The 17,108-nt window shown below is 39.8% G+C and overlaps 3 protein-coding genes across 4 annotated transcripts; 2 read left to right on the top strand and 1 right to left on the bottom strand.

Moving 5' to 3' along the window:
- The first annotated feature begins 1,849 nt into the window (after window positions 1-1,849).
- On the top strand, window positions 1,850-3,623 carry LOC131737799 (leucine-rich repeat-containing protein 72-like). Of its 2 annotated transcripts, none has more exons than XM_059029284.1 (3): window positions 1,850-2,119; window positions 2,437-2,514; window positions 2,739-3,623. In XM_059029284.1, exons 1-3 carry the CDS (start codon window positions 2,025-2,027, stop codon window positions 2,854-2,856), a joined length of 291 nt encoding a protein of 96 aa, XP_058885267.1. In that variant the 5' UTR covers window positions 1,850-2,024; the 3' UTR covers window positions 2,857-3,623. The 2 variants fall into 2 exon arrangements, with proteins under 2 accessions (XP_058885267.1, XP_058885259.1); XM_059029276.1 differs by having other exon boundaries at window positions 1,854-2,119; window positions 2,724-3,616.
- A 1,182-nt stretch (window positions 3,624-4,805) lies between these two features.
- Window positions 4,806-7,439, bottom strand: LOC131737798 (protein phosphatase 1 regulatory subunit 15B-like). The gene is made up of 3 exons (XM_059029262.1): window positions 7,216-7,439; window positions 5,874-6,879; window positions 4,806-5,216 (listed from the first exon to the last, which is right to left on the bottom strand). The coding sequence occupies exons 2-3, from the start codon at window positions 6,858-6,860 to the stop codon at window positions 5,004-5,006; spliced, it is 1,200 nt and encodes a 399-aa protein (XP_058885245.1). The 5' UTR covers window positions 6,861-6,879; window positions 7,216-7,439; the 3' UTR covers window positions 4,806-5,003.
- Window positions 7,440-7,572: 133 nt separating this feature from the next.
- On the top strand, window positions 7,573-14,638 carry LOC117421304 (leucine-rich repeat-containing protein 72-like). Its single transcript, XM_059029267.1, has 6 exons — window positions 7,573-7,845; window positions 9,246-9,730; window positions 11,099-11,268; window positions 12,671-12,852; window positions 13,169-13,246; window positions 13,453-14,638. Exons 3-6 carry the CDS (start codon window positions 11,146-11,148, stop codon window positions 13,592-13,594), a joined length of 525 nt encoding a protein of 174 aa, XP_058885250.1. The 5' UTR covers window positions 7,573-7,845; window positions 9,246-9,730; window positions 11,099-11,145; the 3' UTR covers window positions 13,595-14,638.
- The last annotated feature ends 2,470 nt before the right edge of the window (window positions 14,639-17,108 follow it).

Here is a 17,108-nt window from a genome sequence, read left to right as displayed (position 1 = left end):
AGCCTAATGCAGGCCACCCACATTGTACAGCTCCAGAGAAACTTGTTAATGCAAGCATAAGTGAAAAAATGGCATATGGCCAACTCTGTTTTATATACAGACTATTCCACAAACATCAATAACATTAAAAATAGTAATGTACATTGTACACTGTGGACTGGGCCAAAAGCCTGGCTTTGGCATCCTACTGGGTGTGCTGCAGAAGAAATAGCAAAAATGTCTTGGGCTGAAAAAAGGCTGTATAGAAGATACATCTGAGAAATACACCAGGAGATGGCTGGATTCAATTGAGTTATATCTTAGCACAAAGATAAACCCAGAGCTCTTACTGAGACACCAACACCTACTATTACTTGGTCATCCATCCATGTACTGAACAGGCCTCACCTAGCTTATGAAAGCTGAAAAGATTAAATTGCATTGGAGCATTTCAACACATAGCACAGTGTTTTTACATTCATGTGGGCCCAAATCGAGTCCATCAATCTTTTTCATTTTATTGACAGAAAGTGCAATATTTCTATTTACATTGAGCAAGCCTTGCAAACATGCAAAATATCCACGAGTGCAGAGACAGTAATACAATGTAATTAGATACACGTATCATGGTGTAATGATAAGATAACATAATAATGTCAGGCAAATTCAGAGTGCCTAAATATTTCACGCCGATCTCAGGAGAGCTAAAGGTCAGTGGAGGAAAAAGGCAGACTTGCAGGTGTCCACTCTGGCCAGCAGGGTGTGCTGTTCTGCATTTAGAAGAAAGAGTCTGGGGGGCTCCCGAGTGGCGCATCCGGTGAAGGCGCTCCACATGGAGTGCAGGATGCGCTCTATAGCCTGGACGTCGCCGGTTCGAGTACAGGCTATTCCACAGCCGACCGTGGACGGGAGCTTCCAGGGGGCGGCGCACAATTGGCCAAGCGTCGCCCAGGGGGGCGGTTTAGGTCGGCCAGGGTGTCCTCGGCTCACCGCGCACCAGCGACCCCTGTAATCTGGCCGGGCACCTGCGGGCTTGCCTGTAAGCTGCCCGGGAGCTGCGTGGTCCTCCGACGCTGTAGCACTTGGGTGGCTGCATGGTGAGTCTGCAGTGTGAAAAAAAGCGGTCGGCTGACGGCACACTCTTCGGAGGACAGCGTGTGTTCGTCTTCGCCCTCCCGAGTCAGCGCAGGAGGGGTAGCGGGTAGCTGACCCTAAAAATAATTGGCCATTCCAAATTGGGAGAAAATAATAAAAATAATTGGCAACAACTAAATTAAAAAAAATAAATAAATAAAAAATAAAAAAGTAATAAAGAGTCCAATTTTGCCTTCCTAATATGCAAGAGCACCATTGTCAATCTGAAGCTCACTGTGGGATCCACACTGACTTTGAACAGCCAGCATTCAAACCTGTGTTCCCCTGACTGTGACTCACTTATGGTCATTCCTTCAGCACGGGAGCCACTCGAGGATCGTATTTTAGATTAATCTCAACATTTTGGTATGGTTACCAAGGCTTCCTCAAGGAGTGTCTGTTAAGTGGTCTTCAGAGATGTCCCTAATAATACAGATTCAAGCAGTCATAACCATTATAACTAACAGAAAACTCTAGGCCTTAACATACAGCACAATAGACCCTGACACGCCACATGGTTCAACTTCCGTGCATAATACGATGCTTCATTTCCTTTCAGTTCCTAATAAAATGGCCACAGACTATTTGCTACACAGTGGCGCCAAAAAAGGCAATTATCCAAAGTTTCAATATACTGTTATATATATATATATATATATTACAGTCTAGCATGGAAAAAAAAAAAAGATTGTGTGTAAAAATCAATTACAATTTTAGAGGGAATTTGTTTAAATTAATTGTCTATAACTATGGGAAGTGACAGGCTCTGAATACAGCTTCAGGTCAATGCAACAGTTTTTATTCTTTAGTGGCAATATCAACGGAGCCCAGCTCTACTGGGAGAGCTGGAGAAACTCACCACCTTGATTCTGGACTGCAACAACTACACGTCACATGTGAAGTTCCCATTCATGCCCAGTGTCACAACGGTGTGGATAAACAAAAACAAAATAAAAAACCTGCCCACATTTGTCGAAGAAGTAAGAAGGAAGTTCCCTAACATCAGGTACACCTGTGGTATCTAGCTTTAACATGTCCATGTACGGGGTGCTTTATTGGATTTAGTACATATTTAGTACATATTAGTGCATTTGAGTAACATTTGAGAACTGGTTTGAGGCCATTTGAAATCTTGTAATACCCAAATGGAAGCCTAGTGGATGTTTTTTTTCTGATCAAAATCTGCACCGCAATAGAAATGTCACGTCTAGTCTTTTTTTTTATGTTCTCCCAAATTATGGTTATAGTCGTCAGAATTGCTGTGTGATGAAAATAAATTCTGTGGTATGAACATTTGAACCAGTGATCTCTTTTATCTTTCAGAATTCTCAGTATGATGAACAACGAAGCTGCACCAAGTTATTTTAATGGAGGGAGTCTGTGTCAGTATCTGGATTACAGGTAATACATCCCCCATCTGAATTCAGTACCCTCCCAAAGTCATCCTCCCCCCCCGCCATTTTTCACGATGTCCCCATGCTGGCTAGCTCGAGTCAGCTCCAGGAGCACAGCCAGACCCCATGGATTTGGATTTAAAGGTGCTTTAGCTTGAGAAGACTTTTGGTTATTTGGTGATTGCATGACTCTCTGTTTTCCTGTCTCCCACACAGACAGTATGTTATCAGCCAGATCCCAGGTTTGGAGGTGCTGGATGACAAAGAAGTTTTGGAAGAGGAGCGCATTGAAGCTCAAAACGTGTATAAGCTCCAGAGATCAAGTGTGTTCAAGAAGAAAAAGACATAAGAAAATAACCCCAGCTCAGGCTGATCTTCGCAATCTTCATACTTCATACTTCATACGTCATACTGCCCTACAGTCTGCAGCAGCCATGCAGAAGTATACATACTGGGTACACCAGTATGTATAAATAATAATGGCACCTTGTTTGTTATGTGCATCCCCCTTGCTGTAATGTGCTCTAAAAAATATATTCGAGACCTATCCTAGCAGAGTATTAATTGATCAAATCAACCCCTTACAGCTTAAACTTTTAACAGTGCTTGTATGCTTTTAAAAAAAGGTTATTTTGCATAATCTATTTATTCATTCTTTTCTTTTCCCTGTTTTCCTTATTTTAAAATTCCTTCTACCAAAAGTTTGGCTTTAGATATCACGTTAAACCAAGCATCGACTGTGGCCTTAATTTAAAAAATATATATTTATCAGTTAACTGATTTTCAATTTGGAACTAAGTGATCTTTCCTAGACCTGCAGGTCTGCAGTATTGAAAGAGTGAGTTAAAGGCTGTTTTTAAAAGAGCGTTTCTAAAGAAATCATGAAAATCACTCTTTATTGTATTCTGTTAAAATATCTCTCTTTTACAGACAGCAACCCTGCTCTTTCCTCCAAACACTCTGCAGCCACAAAAAAACCACACCCGAAAAAGAATCACCCCAGAAAAAGGAACCACACCCGAAAAAGAATCACCCCAGAAAAAGGAACCACACCCTTCCCAGGAAGTAATAGCCATATTTAAAGAGCTCCCAATTAAGATACTTAAATACACAATGATAAATAAAGCTCAATAAGCCCTTTGCCAAGGCAATTAGCAAAACACCTGACTCTAATTAGAATTTCCATATCGAAATTAAGGAAAAGATCATTCAGTTAAAACAAGAGAGACCAGTGCAGAGATAAACCCCTTACCAAAACTGACAGTAAATTGATATAGCTTCACCTAAGTTTTACCTTATGAATCTGAAAGGCCCACTTTAGAATCGAGGACAAAATTACTTATTTAGCAATTGAATAGAGAATTAACTTAACCTGGCCAGGTATTCTGATACTCAATTAAGAGCAGCAGGCAGCAAATTACTTATGCTACATATACCCCTACCCCCCCCCCCCCCCCGAGGTACTCAGGTTTTAGAACTGAAATAGGGCTTCAAATTCACTACATGGACTGTATCAGCCTTGTCTGGTTGATGCACCCCCTGCACACGGTAATTGACAGGGCCTAACTTTTTTAGTACAACGCAAGGACCTGTCCATTTAGGTGCTAGCTTGGCGGTAAAGTTGATTGAGGCATCAGAGATTGGGTGAGCTCGCACCCAGACCAAATCTCCCACCAAGAACTGTACATTTCTCTGATAGGCATTATAATATTTGGCTTGTCTGGTTTGGGCTACCTCTACTCTCTGACGTACTGTATTTAAAAAAGTCTGTTGACGTTCTAACAAGTTATATTGAGGACTGCTAGCAGGTGGAGCTATAGTGATCAAACGGTCAAGAGGACCTTTCAGCTTCCTCCCCAAGGCTAGTTCGGCCGGACTAAACCTTGTGGTTTCCTGCTGGGCAGTGTTAATTGCAAATCGAAACTCTGGTAACCACCAATCCCATAGCCAGTGATTCTCCCCTACAAATGAGGCGATCATGGTCTTCAACGTCGTGTTTATTCTCTCTGTTAAATTGGTTTGAGGATGATAACTCATGGTTAATTTTTGTATTACTCCCCACATCTGACACACATCTTTCATTATTTGGCCTGTGAATTGGGCCCCTCTGTCTGACAACAGAAATCTAGGCGTACCCCAGCGAATAAAAATCTCCTCGGTCAAGAACTTTGCTATCTTCATGGTCTTGCTGTCCCGAATAGCCACCATCTCTACCCATTTGGTGAAGTAATCTACCAGGACCTTTAGGACAAAACAAATATTGCAATTTAAATAATTTTATTTACATTAAATATTTTCAGAAATAAATACATCTTGTACAAAGTTAAGAATTTCAGCAACAAATACAATCAATAACAAAAATAGATACACAAAAGGTTTAAACTTATAGCAGTGCTTTTAAACAGTTATAAAACTAACTTAGGTGTTTGTTTAAACAACATTTAATTAATACATTCTAAACTGAATGGAATTTTGACCCATTGAAAATCAGAATTTTCACATAGGGTTTGACTGCAGCCTCTTCCAGACTCTCTCTCTGTGCTCCGACTGCAGGCAGCAGTCAATCTGCTCGCTAATTTGTTGGACTCTTCTCTGAAAGCGCAGGCGGTCTCTTGCCATCTCTTCCCAGCACGATCCACTCCGAGCAGCGTGATCATCAAATGCACACTCTGGCAAATGGTGCACCTGAACCACCGGACTGAATCTCACCTGAGAGAGATAGAGACGGTTATTCAAATACTGGAAAATAAAATTTAGCAGCCACTGTCTTTGTGCCTATATGCGTCTTCAAATTTTGGTTCTGCCCATATTAACTATAAAATGGGTTCCTATTTAGTGTCTACTCGTACAGTACAATAACACATTTGCATGGCAGTTAAAAACATGTATTATTGTAGTATTTTGTTATGGTTTGCATTGGTGAAGTTCTTGGCAACACAGTATGCTGGTTGTTAAACTTGTTTGGTTATTCAACAGAAATAATAAAAAAATAAAAATAAAGCTTATAAATAAACAAGTTGCTAACAAACACATATTTAAAGGCAAAGTATTAAACCTGTATTTAGGACTTTGTAACTGCTTGTGTAAACAGAAGCCTGTTGCTATGGCAGTAGGCTAAAATTACATGCCATGTACTCCTAAGGAACAAGCTGACTCACTCCTCGCCAGGATTTCATACGTCATCCTCCCAGGATAGCCAACATAATGTAATAGTTTCAATTGTATTACAGACTACTATTAGCACCACACTCAGATCTGACTCAGACTCCCCTATTCTCTCTCTTGCATCAGAATTACCACTGTGTTTACAATCATCATCAAACCTAACAACACTTTAACCAACCCCCCTTCTCTTACACCCTTTACCTTTTTGTGTTTGCACTCTCTAGGCTCCTCTTTGTCGTCTTCAGCCTTTGCTCCCTCGGTCTCCAGTCTCAACTCTGGTGTCTCTGTCCCCATTTCCGTCTTTTCTACCCTGGAGTCTTGCCCCATTCTACAGGGTGCCGAGAATCCCAAGGGATTATAAGGGTCATCGCTGTGGAAGAAAGATTCCCAAAGCTCCGAATTCCTTTTTGAATCCCCATTTGTTTCGGAGTCATCATCCCAATCTGACTCCTCAGAATTGTCTGACCAATCAGAATCATCATCATCCTCATCATCATCATCTTCCTCCACCTTATCCTCGTGCTCAGTTGCCTGAAGATCAGACTGGCTGTTCTGACCCTTGTTGAGAAATGATTCTTTTTTCACTGGTGAGGCACAGACTTTAAACACAACTGGCTGGATTTCCCAGTCACAATCAGAACCCAAGTCCAGTTCATCTTCAGAATCAGAGCTGTAACAGTCATCTTCCGAGTCTCCTTCCAGCCAATCAGAAGTGTCTTCAAGATCAGAATCTCCATCCTCTAGCCCAGATTCCCACTGCTGCTTCTCCTCCTCCTCATATCCCCTGTGAAAATCCAACCTTACATCTTGTAGGCTGGGTCTATCTTTGCAATTTATGGACTTTCCAAGGGGATTTCCACAAAATGCAGAACTGAGATATTGGTGGGCAGCCTTCCCTGATGGGAAGAGTTTTCTTCCTGACATTAACTCCATGGCAGTCATCCAGTGGCTTACAATGTGAGAAAATGCTCCTCTAAAGAGGGAAATCGCTAGCTGGAAAGGTCGGAACACCAGTGTACTCTGGAAGTTTTCCCCAGACTTGTTTCGAGAAGGGAGGGCGACTCTCATTTCTACTGGGGAAACGGGGCTATCTCCCTCACTCTCAATCAGATTCCTGCCTGGCATGAGCACTTTCAGTGGGCAGAGATGTGAACCCAAACAGTGCCAAAGAGTGGTGTACGGAGTCATGGTCTCCAGTTAGATCATTCTGATGGAGAGGGGCAGACAGAAGGGGAAAGAGACAAGAGGGAATATTAACAAAAACATCCACAATTTTACTTTATTCTGTTATTCCACAGTTTATACCAATTTATTTTCCTCCCTGTTGAGAATTTAATATACAGAAATTACAGGCAGTGAAAGTTTTATTATTATTATTATTATTATTATTATTATTATTATTATTATTATTATTATTAAGGCCTAAAACTAGCCAACGTTGTTAACGTATACGATACACCGTATGCAAATATAAAACATATAATTACAAATACTTTTTTATTATCTAAAAATATAAATAATATTTTAAAAACCTACTACTTACTACTGGTTAGCTGGTTTGAATGTGGCTCAAGCGTATTTGATAACCTCTTCCTGTTCAATGTTACGTCGCACACCTGATCAAGCTTCTTCTGGGTAAAAACTCGTTCGTCCACTCTTTCAGGCGAAAATACAATTTTCTTCTCTTTCTCTGCGTGGCTTCTCCAATGTAACATTGTAGGCTGCTAGTTGTTACTCTCATCTTGTTCAGTAAATCGTTGTAATCTGTTTTAGGCTTGGTAAAAATTGACTGCTCGGCTCCCGAAAGAGTTTTTATAGCCAACCCGTCAACGCTCTACGTCATGGTTACAGTTTGTAGAGAAGGGATAATACGAAACCAATCAGCTATCGAGGGGCGTGAGCTTTCGGGATGTTTACGTGCAAGCCGTGTGGGAAGTACAATGACGTGACCTTGTTTTTGCTGAGGAGGGCGATACTAGAATGTGACGAGGGCGGTGACCATTTTTGCGTGTGGATTTTTTGTTTGTTTGTTTAGTGAGTAACATAACTTGGTCACTTGTAACCCGCAGTGGAACTTCTAGAAGGTTAGATTCTTGTAAATGTCTAAAGACTGGAAACCAAATCACTACAACCTGGGAAAGTTACCTGTGTGTTTTTTTTTTGCACCACTAAAGTAGGTGCTGCATTTTCATTTTTGTGCCCAAACGTTAATTTAATTTATTTTTAATATACCACGCTTAAAACATAATTTGTTGAAGCAGTATGTATATATGTTTATAGATCTTAATATGTTTGGTAACGTTTTTATTGTGTATCATTTTTGTCATGTTTTCAGATTATTTTTATGGTATTTTTTTTTTTTTTTTTTTTAACAAAAAGTGAAAGGCAATCACTTGACAATACAGAAACTGAAATACATGATCTAAAGTGGAAAGAAGGCTGGGGTCCTGTACAGAAAGCAGAAATGGACAATTTCACTTCTTGATCTGTTATTTGTACAGGGTGTTTCAGTGATCTGGAAAAAAAAAAAAACTCTTAGCACAAATAATGGACACCTAAAATTGAAATCTAGTACAGCCTTGGATTTATTTATTTATCTATTTTTTTTTTTTTTTAGCTGAACTGTTTAGCAAATACAACATATTTGGAAATGTTTATATAATACCAGGTCAACAATGTGGGCTGTCAATTGAAGGTTGTGTAGATAAAATATAACCTAAAGTGATCTTGTGTAACAACCCACAGTGGAATTTCCAGAAGATTCTACTAGTTTCTTCATAAATGTTTAATGGCTGACACCCCAATCACAATTCATTTTTTTCTATAGCACTGGGTTTATGGTAAGGATTTTGTGTTGTTCCCTACACTAATTTGTTATGCAAATAGTTGACCTCTGTTTCATCCCTGTAATAGTGATTACACAATGGGGAATAATCCAGGGTAAACATTCCCTGGTGCTGTAAAAATGTTCCTATAAAATCCAGTTGTGGCAAATTCTGACCGGATAGATTTGGATTATTTAGATTTTTATTTTTTTTTTACTGTGAATGGATAATCTCATTATCTTGAATCCTCTGCTAGAAAATGTTGTGACTGAGTTACCCTTGGTTCCCATGTGATTCGTTTGCATAGATCATATTCTGCATGAAAACCCCTAGGGCTCTCTGTTGTACTTTCCACCTACAATAGAGTATATGACAGCTTTACTTTCCTTCTACAATAGAATTCTATGTACAGTATTTGAGTGTAAACTACCACAAAAAAAAGGTTTAGGGTACTTCTACAGTATGTGCGCTTCAAATAGGCTAATAATATGTAGATTATTCTCCTGTTTCAAAACATTTACAAACAAAACAGAAAAAAATCAAATAAAAAATAAGAAAGAAACCAAAATGTTTAATACATTTCTTGTACCTCAGTTGAAACATTTTGCCCTGCCCCATTTTTACTAGGATTGGGGAAAACGTCATTCTATTTTCGTTGTTTAGAATTAGCCAGGATGTAGCTGTGTTGATTGTGTTTATCTGTGATACTGGGACTGGGGTTAACAATTGCCCTTTTTTGAAAAAATAGAAGCCCCTGCAGCACAATGTCCCCCAACACCACCCTGGAGAACTGGCTCAGAAAGAAGACTGCCACCACCCTAACTCCTTTTTTGGATGCAGAGCCTTAAGGGATATGAAGGATCAAATTCAGTGAAGGCAAACCAGAACCAACATACACTCTGGGTTTCTTTGTGTCTATGACTACAATCTGGTGTTTTTTTATTTTTTATTCTAGCATAAGAGTTAAAATAGGCAAATAGAAAATATTGCTGTTAATAAATGTCTGTCTTCTAGAATTCCAATGCCTTCCTTCCCTCTGGCTCCAGCCCTGCAGTATTCAGCCTGCATAATGGCAAAGGTTAAGATGGAATTATCCAGATCATGCTTTCTGCTTGTGATACTACTTCTTGCCATGAAAAGATTTAATTTGCTACAGAGGCCTACCCCGAGAGAGAGCTGTGCACTGGAGACTCGGCTTGTTCTTTTCTTTCCTATGAAACTTTGAAAAATAAGGTGGGTTAAACAATATATATATATATATATATATATATATATATATATATATATATATATATATATATATATATATATAGTGGTAATTGTTTAAACTTGTCAAAACCTTTTTTTTTGTATTTTTGTATATGGCCTACTACCATTACTGATTCCTTATTTAGGGGTAAGTATGTCATACTGTAGCAAAAGAATAGCAAAGTTTAGTAAAGAATAAGTAAATGTGCATTGTAAACTCTTTCAAACTATGGCAAATACATTGTATGAGTATGGGAAATACTCTAAGCTAGCTAGGGAAAGCATGTTCTAATTTATCATGGTAACCTCTTCAAGTATATAAGACTTTTTTTTTTGCTTTCACTCCATTGAAGCTTTAGTGTTTGCCAAACTGCAGTGTTTTACTGAAATGTCCACATATATAAGTCCAGTAAATCTCAATGTTTACTGTCTTTAAAGGCATTTTAACCATGTATTTATTTATTGTTATGTAAATTTTATATACTAGTGAAGCTGTTGTCGTAATGCAAGTTGTTTCAAATTGATCATAGTCATGGGTTCTTTGCTGAGCCAACTTCACATCTAAAATGATTTCTAGTACAGGCCAAACCAGACATAATCGTCAAACCAAATCTAACAAAATGATTCTGTATGTTATAAAAAAATAAATTTTAAAAAAAGTAACAGAGGAAGTTATGTTTGAGTTGTTCAAGTCTAGTGTTACAGTCAAGCATACAAAAATGCATCAGCCCTTGAGACACTTCTAGCAATTCCTTATGCTTATGAAGTAACATTTTCTGTTAAGGAATTAATTGCGTGATTAAATGAAATCGGCCTCATTGGTCTTGATGGTCTTCCGTCAGTGTGCTAGCTATAGGTTTCGTTACAGTAGGTAACGTCTAACGGATCACACATTCTCGCAGCACATTTCAGCTTTACATTGAATGACTATGATCACTGGAACGAATCAAAACCAGTCTCCTTTAAGTCAACTTATGAATTATAGTTTTTTTACATAGTCTGACATTACGTGGACAGGGTTTTGTTTCTATGGTCATTTAAAGTGCAAGTTGGTAGGAGTCTGAAATATCCTAATTATCTTAATAATTGTAATATTTATCTTGTTATGAATCCCTTTGTATATTATTTTCTGTTACTGTCATCAACTTGTGGCTTGAATATCGTTTTTAAGCGTGTCTTCTCTCTAAACACAGCTAATACACCAAGATGAGATGACAAAATATGATATACACAGTGATTCTAAACGACAGGAAGAAGAAATTAGTTAAAATGTTTAAGTGAGTACATAAACCAAAAGGAAGAATCCGCTAATGATCATTTATGATTTAAAAACATATATAATTCTCTTTTCAGTCAGTTTGTGGTTGAGATCTGTATGCTGTGTTTGTCTGGTTTCCTACATGCTGGGATTGCGGTGCCTGTCCTTTGCTTACCAGGACCTTGAAGAGATTCCCTACATCTCAATACTCCAGCACCAGGACACGCTGGAAGTACTGGATCTGAGCTACAATCTCCTGGAGCAGTATCCTTTACATACCTGTTGGAACTATATTTTATATTCATTTCTCACTTTTCTTTCCTTTATATATTTTTAGAGTGCCCAAATATTTCACACCGATCTCAGGAGAGCTAAAGATCAGTGGGTGCCCTACTGGCCACTGGAGGAAAAAGGCCAGACTTGCAGGTGTCCACTCTGGCCAGCAGGGTGTGCTGTTCTGCATTTAGAAGAAAGAGTCTGGGGGGCTCCCGAGTGGCGCATCCGGTGAAGGCACTCCACATGGAGTGCAGGATGCGCTCTATAGCCTGGACGTCGCCGGTTCGAGTCCAGGCTATTCCACAGCCGACCGTGGACGGGAGCTTCCAGGGGGAGGCGCACAATTGGCCAAGCGTCACCCGGGGGGTGGGGGGGGGGGGGTTTGGGGGTAGGGTTTAGGTCGGCCAGGGTGTCCTCGGCTCACCGCGCACCAGCGACCCCTGTAATCTGGCCGGGCACCTGCGGGCTTGCCTGTAAGCTGCCCGGGAGCTGCGTGGTCCTCCGACGCTGTAGCTCTTGGGTGGCTGCATGGTGAGTCTGCAGTGTGAAAAAAAGCGGCCGGCTGACGGCACACTCTTCGGAGGACAGCGTGTGTTCGTCTTCGCCCTCCCGAGTCAGCGCAGGAGCGGTAGCGGGTAGCTGACCCTAAAAATAATTGGCCATTCCAAATTGGGAGAAAATAATAAAAATAATTGGCAACAACTAAATTTAAAAAAATAAATAAATAAAAAATAAAAAAGTAATAAAGAGTCCAATTTTGCCTTCCTAATATGCAAGAGCACCATTGTCAATCTGAAGCTCACTGTGGGATCCACACTGACTTCGAACAGCCAGCATTCAAACCTGTGTTCCCCTGACTGTGACTCACTTATGGTCATTCCTTCAGCACGGGAGCCACTCGAGGATCGTATTTCAGATTAATCTCAACATTTTGGTATGGTTACCAAGGCTTCCTCAAGGAGTGTCTGTTAAGTGGTCTTCAGAGATGTCCCTAATAATACAGATTCAAGCAGTCATAACCATTATAATTAACAGAAAACTCTAGGCCTTAACATACAGCACAATAGACCCTGACACGCCACATGGTTCAACTTCCGTGCATAATACGATGCTTCATTTCCTTTCAGTTCCTAATAAAATGGCCACAGACTATTTGCTACACAGTGGCGCCAAAAAAGGCAATTATCCAAAGTTTCAATATACTGTTATATATATATATATATATATTACAGTCTAGCATGGAAAAAAAAAAGATTGTGTGTAAAAATCAATTACAATTTTAGAGGGAACTCTGTTTAAATTAATTGTCTATAACTATGGGAAGTGACAGGCTCTGAATACAGCTTCAGGTCAATGCAACAGTTTTTATTCTTTAGTGGCAATATCAACGGAGCCCAGCTCTACTGGGAGAGCTGGAGAAACTCACCACCTTGATTCTGGACTGCAACAACTACACGTCACATGTGAAGTTCCCATTCATGCCCAGTGTCACAACGGTGTGGATAAACAAAAACAAAATAAAAAACCTGCCCACATTTGTCGAAGAAGTAAGAAGGAAGTTCCCTAACATCAGGTAAACCTGTGGTATCTAGCTTTAGCATGTCCATGTATGGGGTGCTTTATTGGATTTAGTACATATTTAGTACATATTAGTGCATTTGAGTAACATTTGAGAACTGGTTTGAGGCCATTTGAAATCTTGTAATACCCAAATGGAAGCCTAGTGGATGTTTTTTTTCTGATCAAAATCTGCACCGCAATAGAAATGTCACGTCTAGTCTTTTTTTTATGTTTTCCCAAATTATGGTTATAGTCGTCAGAATTGCTGTGTGATGAAAATAAATTCTGTGGTATGAACATTTGAACCAGTGATCTCTTTTATCTTTCAGAATTCTCAGTATGATGAACAACGAAGCTGCACCAAGTTATTTTAATGGAGGGAGTCTGTGTCAGTATCTGGATTACAGGTAATACATCCCCCATTTGAATTCAGTACCCTCCCAAAGTCATCCTCCCCCGCCATTTTTCACGATGTCCCCATGCTGGCTAGCTCGAGTCAGCTCCAGGAGCACAGCCAGACCCCATGGATTTGGATTTAAAGGTGCTTTAGCTTGAGAAGACTTTTGGTTATTTGGTGATTGCATGACTCTCTGTTTTCCTGTCTCCCACACAGACAGTATGTTATCAGCCAGATCCCAGGTTTGGAGGTGCTGGATGACAAAGAAGTTTTGGAAGAGGAGCGCATTGAAGCTCAGAACGTGTATAAGCTCCAGAGATCAAGTGTGTTCAAGAAGAAAAAGGACATAAGAAAATAACCCCAGCTCAGGCTGATCTTCGCAATCTTCACACTTCATACTTCATACGTCATACTGCCCTACAGTCTGCAGCAGCCATGCAGAAGTATACATACTGGGTACACCAGTATGTATAAATAATAATGGCACCTTGTTTGTTATGTGCATCCCCCTTGCTGTAATGTGCTCTAAAAAATCTATTTGAGCCCTATCCTAGCAGAGTATTAATTGATCAAATCAACCCCTTACAGCTTAAACTTTTAACAGCGCTTGTATGCTTTTAAAAAAAGGTTATTTTGCATAATCTATTTATTCATTCTTTTCTTTTCCCTGTTTTCCTTATTTTAAAATTCCTTCTACCAAAAGTTTGACTTTAGAGATCACGTTAAACCAAGTATCGACTTGGAGTGGCCTTAAATTAAAAAATATATATTTATCAGTTAACTGATTTTCAATTTGGAACTAAGTGATCTTTCCTAGACCTGTATACAGGTCTGCAGTGTTGAAAGAGTGAGTTAAAGGCTGTTTTTAAAAGAGCGTTTCTAAAGAAATCATGAATATCACTCTTTATTGTATTCTGTTAAAATATGGATGCACTGATTTCTTCCTACTGGGAACCATAGTTTGGATTGACAGAGTCCCAATTCTAATATGTTTTAATGGAAACTAACAGGATTCAAATCAGTACAAGTGGTAGATAGAAACATATCATTTCAGTTTAATTTTCATAAATCTCACTTATAACTACATGAACAGTGTATTTAAGCATGTTCTTTCATGAATTCATTTTGAATACAATTTGAGAAATACTAACAGTGTATACAGCTGCACCTGTATGACATATATTTATTCATATACATTCATATCATTTTTTTTGGACTACTGCATTAGGTTCAGCGTTTACAAGGCTGCATCTTACCAGCAGAGGGCACTGTTGGAGCGAGAACAAGAACGTTAAGGTTGCTGAGATGTGTTTATATTGCTTGTATTTATAATGTTGCAGTGCTGAATGCCTTAAATGATATATTTCCACCTTTTGGGCTACAATAAAGACCCTCAACCCTCTTGTTTGTGTTTCTAGTTTGACATCAAATCATAAAGTATGAACCTACAAGATCTTCATCTAATAATTGTCCAGTAAGTAAGCAGAGCTCACGCCCACTGTATAGACAGTCACATCATTCCTTATTTCCTAAACAGTACTGGCTTTGATTGGACAGTTAGTTCCAGTCTGCACTCACCCCAAAATCAGAGATACTGCAATAATCACAGTTGGAAGACATTAAACACATTGTGCAATAGATCTGATGAATTGTGTGCTAAGTTTGTTTTTTTGTAAGTCCTTATTGTAACAGTTGCAAGTATTTCTACAGGATCTCATAACCCACCATTCATGTATTAATGTATTCAGCACTTTCTTTTCTCTAAACCTAGTATGGGTTGCTGCTTTTCTGCTTTTGCCTATTTTGCCTATGTGCTAATGGCACTCGTGCTGATTCTTATTGGCAGGCAGCAGGTAGGTTCATCATTTTGTACATTAAGAGAGTTTGTATGAAATCTAGCTCTGTAAGAACATGGAATTGTTTAGAAACGTTTTCATGAACAAAGCATTTATAAAACAATTGGCAGAATTGCCATTATATGTTTATTGCCTTAGGTTATTTGAAAAAAATAATAAGGGCCGTTTATCCCTTTCCCAAATTGTGTCACAGTACAGAAGATTAGCCTAATGCAGGCCACCCACATTGTACAGCTCCAGAGAAACTTGTTAATGCAAGCATAAGTGAAAAAATGGCATATGGCCAACTCGGTTTTATATACAGACTATTCCACAAACATCAATAACATTAAAAATAGTAATGTACATTGTACACTGTGGACTGGGCCAAAAGCCTGGCTTTGGCATCCTACTGGGTGTGCTGCAGAAGAAATAGCAAAAATGTCTTGGGCTGAAAAAAGGCTGTATAGAAGATACATCTGAGTAATACACCAGGAGATGGCTGGATTCAATTGAGTTATATCTTAGCACAAAGATAAACCCAGAGCTCTTACTGAGACACCAACACCTACTATTACTTGGTCATCCATCCATGTACTGAACAGGCCTCACCTAGCTTATGAAAGCTGAAAAGATTAAATTGCATTGGAGCATTTCAACACATAGCACAGTGTTTTTACATTCATGTGGGCCCAAATCGAGTCCATCAATCTTTTTCATTTTATTGACAGAAAGTGCAATATTTCTATTTACATTGAGCAAGCCTTGCAAACATGCAAAATATCCACGAGTGCAGAGACAGTAATACAATGTAATTAGATACACGTATCATGGTGTAATGATAAGATAACATAATAATGTCAGGCAAATTCAGAGTGCCTAAATATTTCACGCCGATCTCAGGAGAGCTAAAGGTCAGTGGAGGAAAAAGGCAGACTTGCAGGTGTCCACTCTGGCCAGCAGGGTGTGCTGTTCTGCATTTAGAAGAAAGAGTCTGGGGGGCTCCCGAGTGGCGCATCCGGTGAAGGCGCTCCACATGGAGTGCAGGATGCGCTCTATAGCCTGGACGTCGCCGGTTCGAGTCCAGGCTATTCCACAGCCGACTGTGGACGGGAGCTTCCAGGGGGCGGCGCACAATTGGCCAAGCGTCGCCCAGGGGGGGCGGTTTAGGTCGGCCAGGGTGTCCTCGGCTCACCGCGCACCAGCGACCCCTGTAATCTGGCCGGGCACCTGCGGGCTTGCCTGTAAGCTGCCCGGGAGCTGCGTGGTCCTCCGACGCTGTAGCACTTGGGTGGCTGCATGGTGAGTCTGCAGTGTGAAAAAAAGCGGTCGGCTGACGGCACACTCTTCGGAGGACAGCGTGTGTTCGTCTTCGCCCTCCCGAGTCAGCGCAGGAGGGGTAGCGGGTAGCTGACCCTAAAAATAATTGGCCATTCCAAATTGGGAGAAAATAATAAAAATAATTGGCAACAACTAAATTAAAAAAAATAAATAAATAAAAAATAAAAAAGTAATAAAGAGTCCAATTTTGCCTTCCTAATATGCAAGAGCACCATTGTCAATCTGAAGCTCACTGTGGGATCCACACTGACTTTGAACAGCCAGCATTCAAACCTGTGTTCCCCTGACTGTGACTCACTTATGGTCATTCCTTCAGCACGGGAGCCACTCGAGGATCGTATTTTAGATTAATCTCAACATTTTGGTATGGTTACCAAGGCTTCCTCAAGGAGTGTCTGTTAAGTGGTCTTCAGAGATGTCCCTAATAATACAGATTCAAGCAGTCATAACCATTATAATTAACAGAAAACTCTAGGCCTTAACATACAGCACAATAGACCCTGACACGCCACATGGTTCAACTTCCGTGCATAATACGATGCTTCATTTCCTTTCAGTTCTTAATAAAATGGCCACAGACTATTTGCTACACAGTGGCGCCAAAAAAGGCAATTATCCAAAGTTTCAATATACTGTTATATATATATATATATATATATATATATATTACAGTCTAGCATGGAAAAAAAAAAGATT

This window comes from Acipenser ruthenus, chromosome 1 (assembly GCF_902713425.1).
Source record: "Acipenser ruthenus chromosome 1, fAciRut3.2 maternal haplotype, whole genome shotgun sequence".
NCBI lineage: Eukaryota > Metazoa > Chordata > Actinopteri > Acipenseriformes > Acipenseridae > Acipenser > Acipenser ruthenus.
This window is presented reverse-complemented; position numbering and strand designations above follow the sequence as displayed.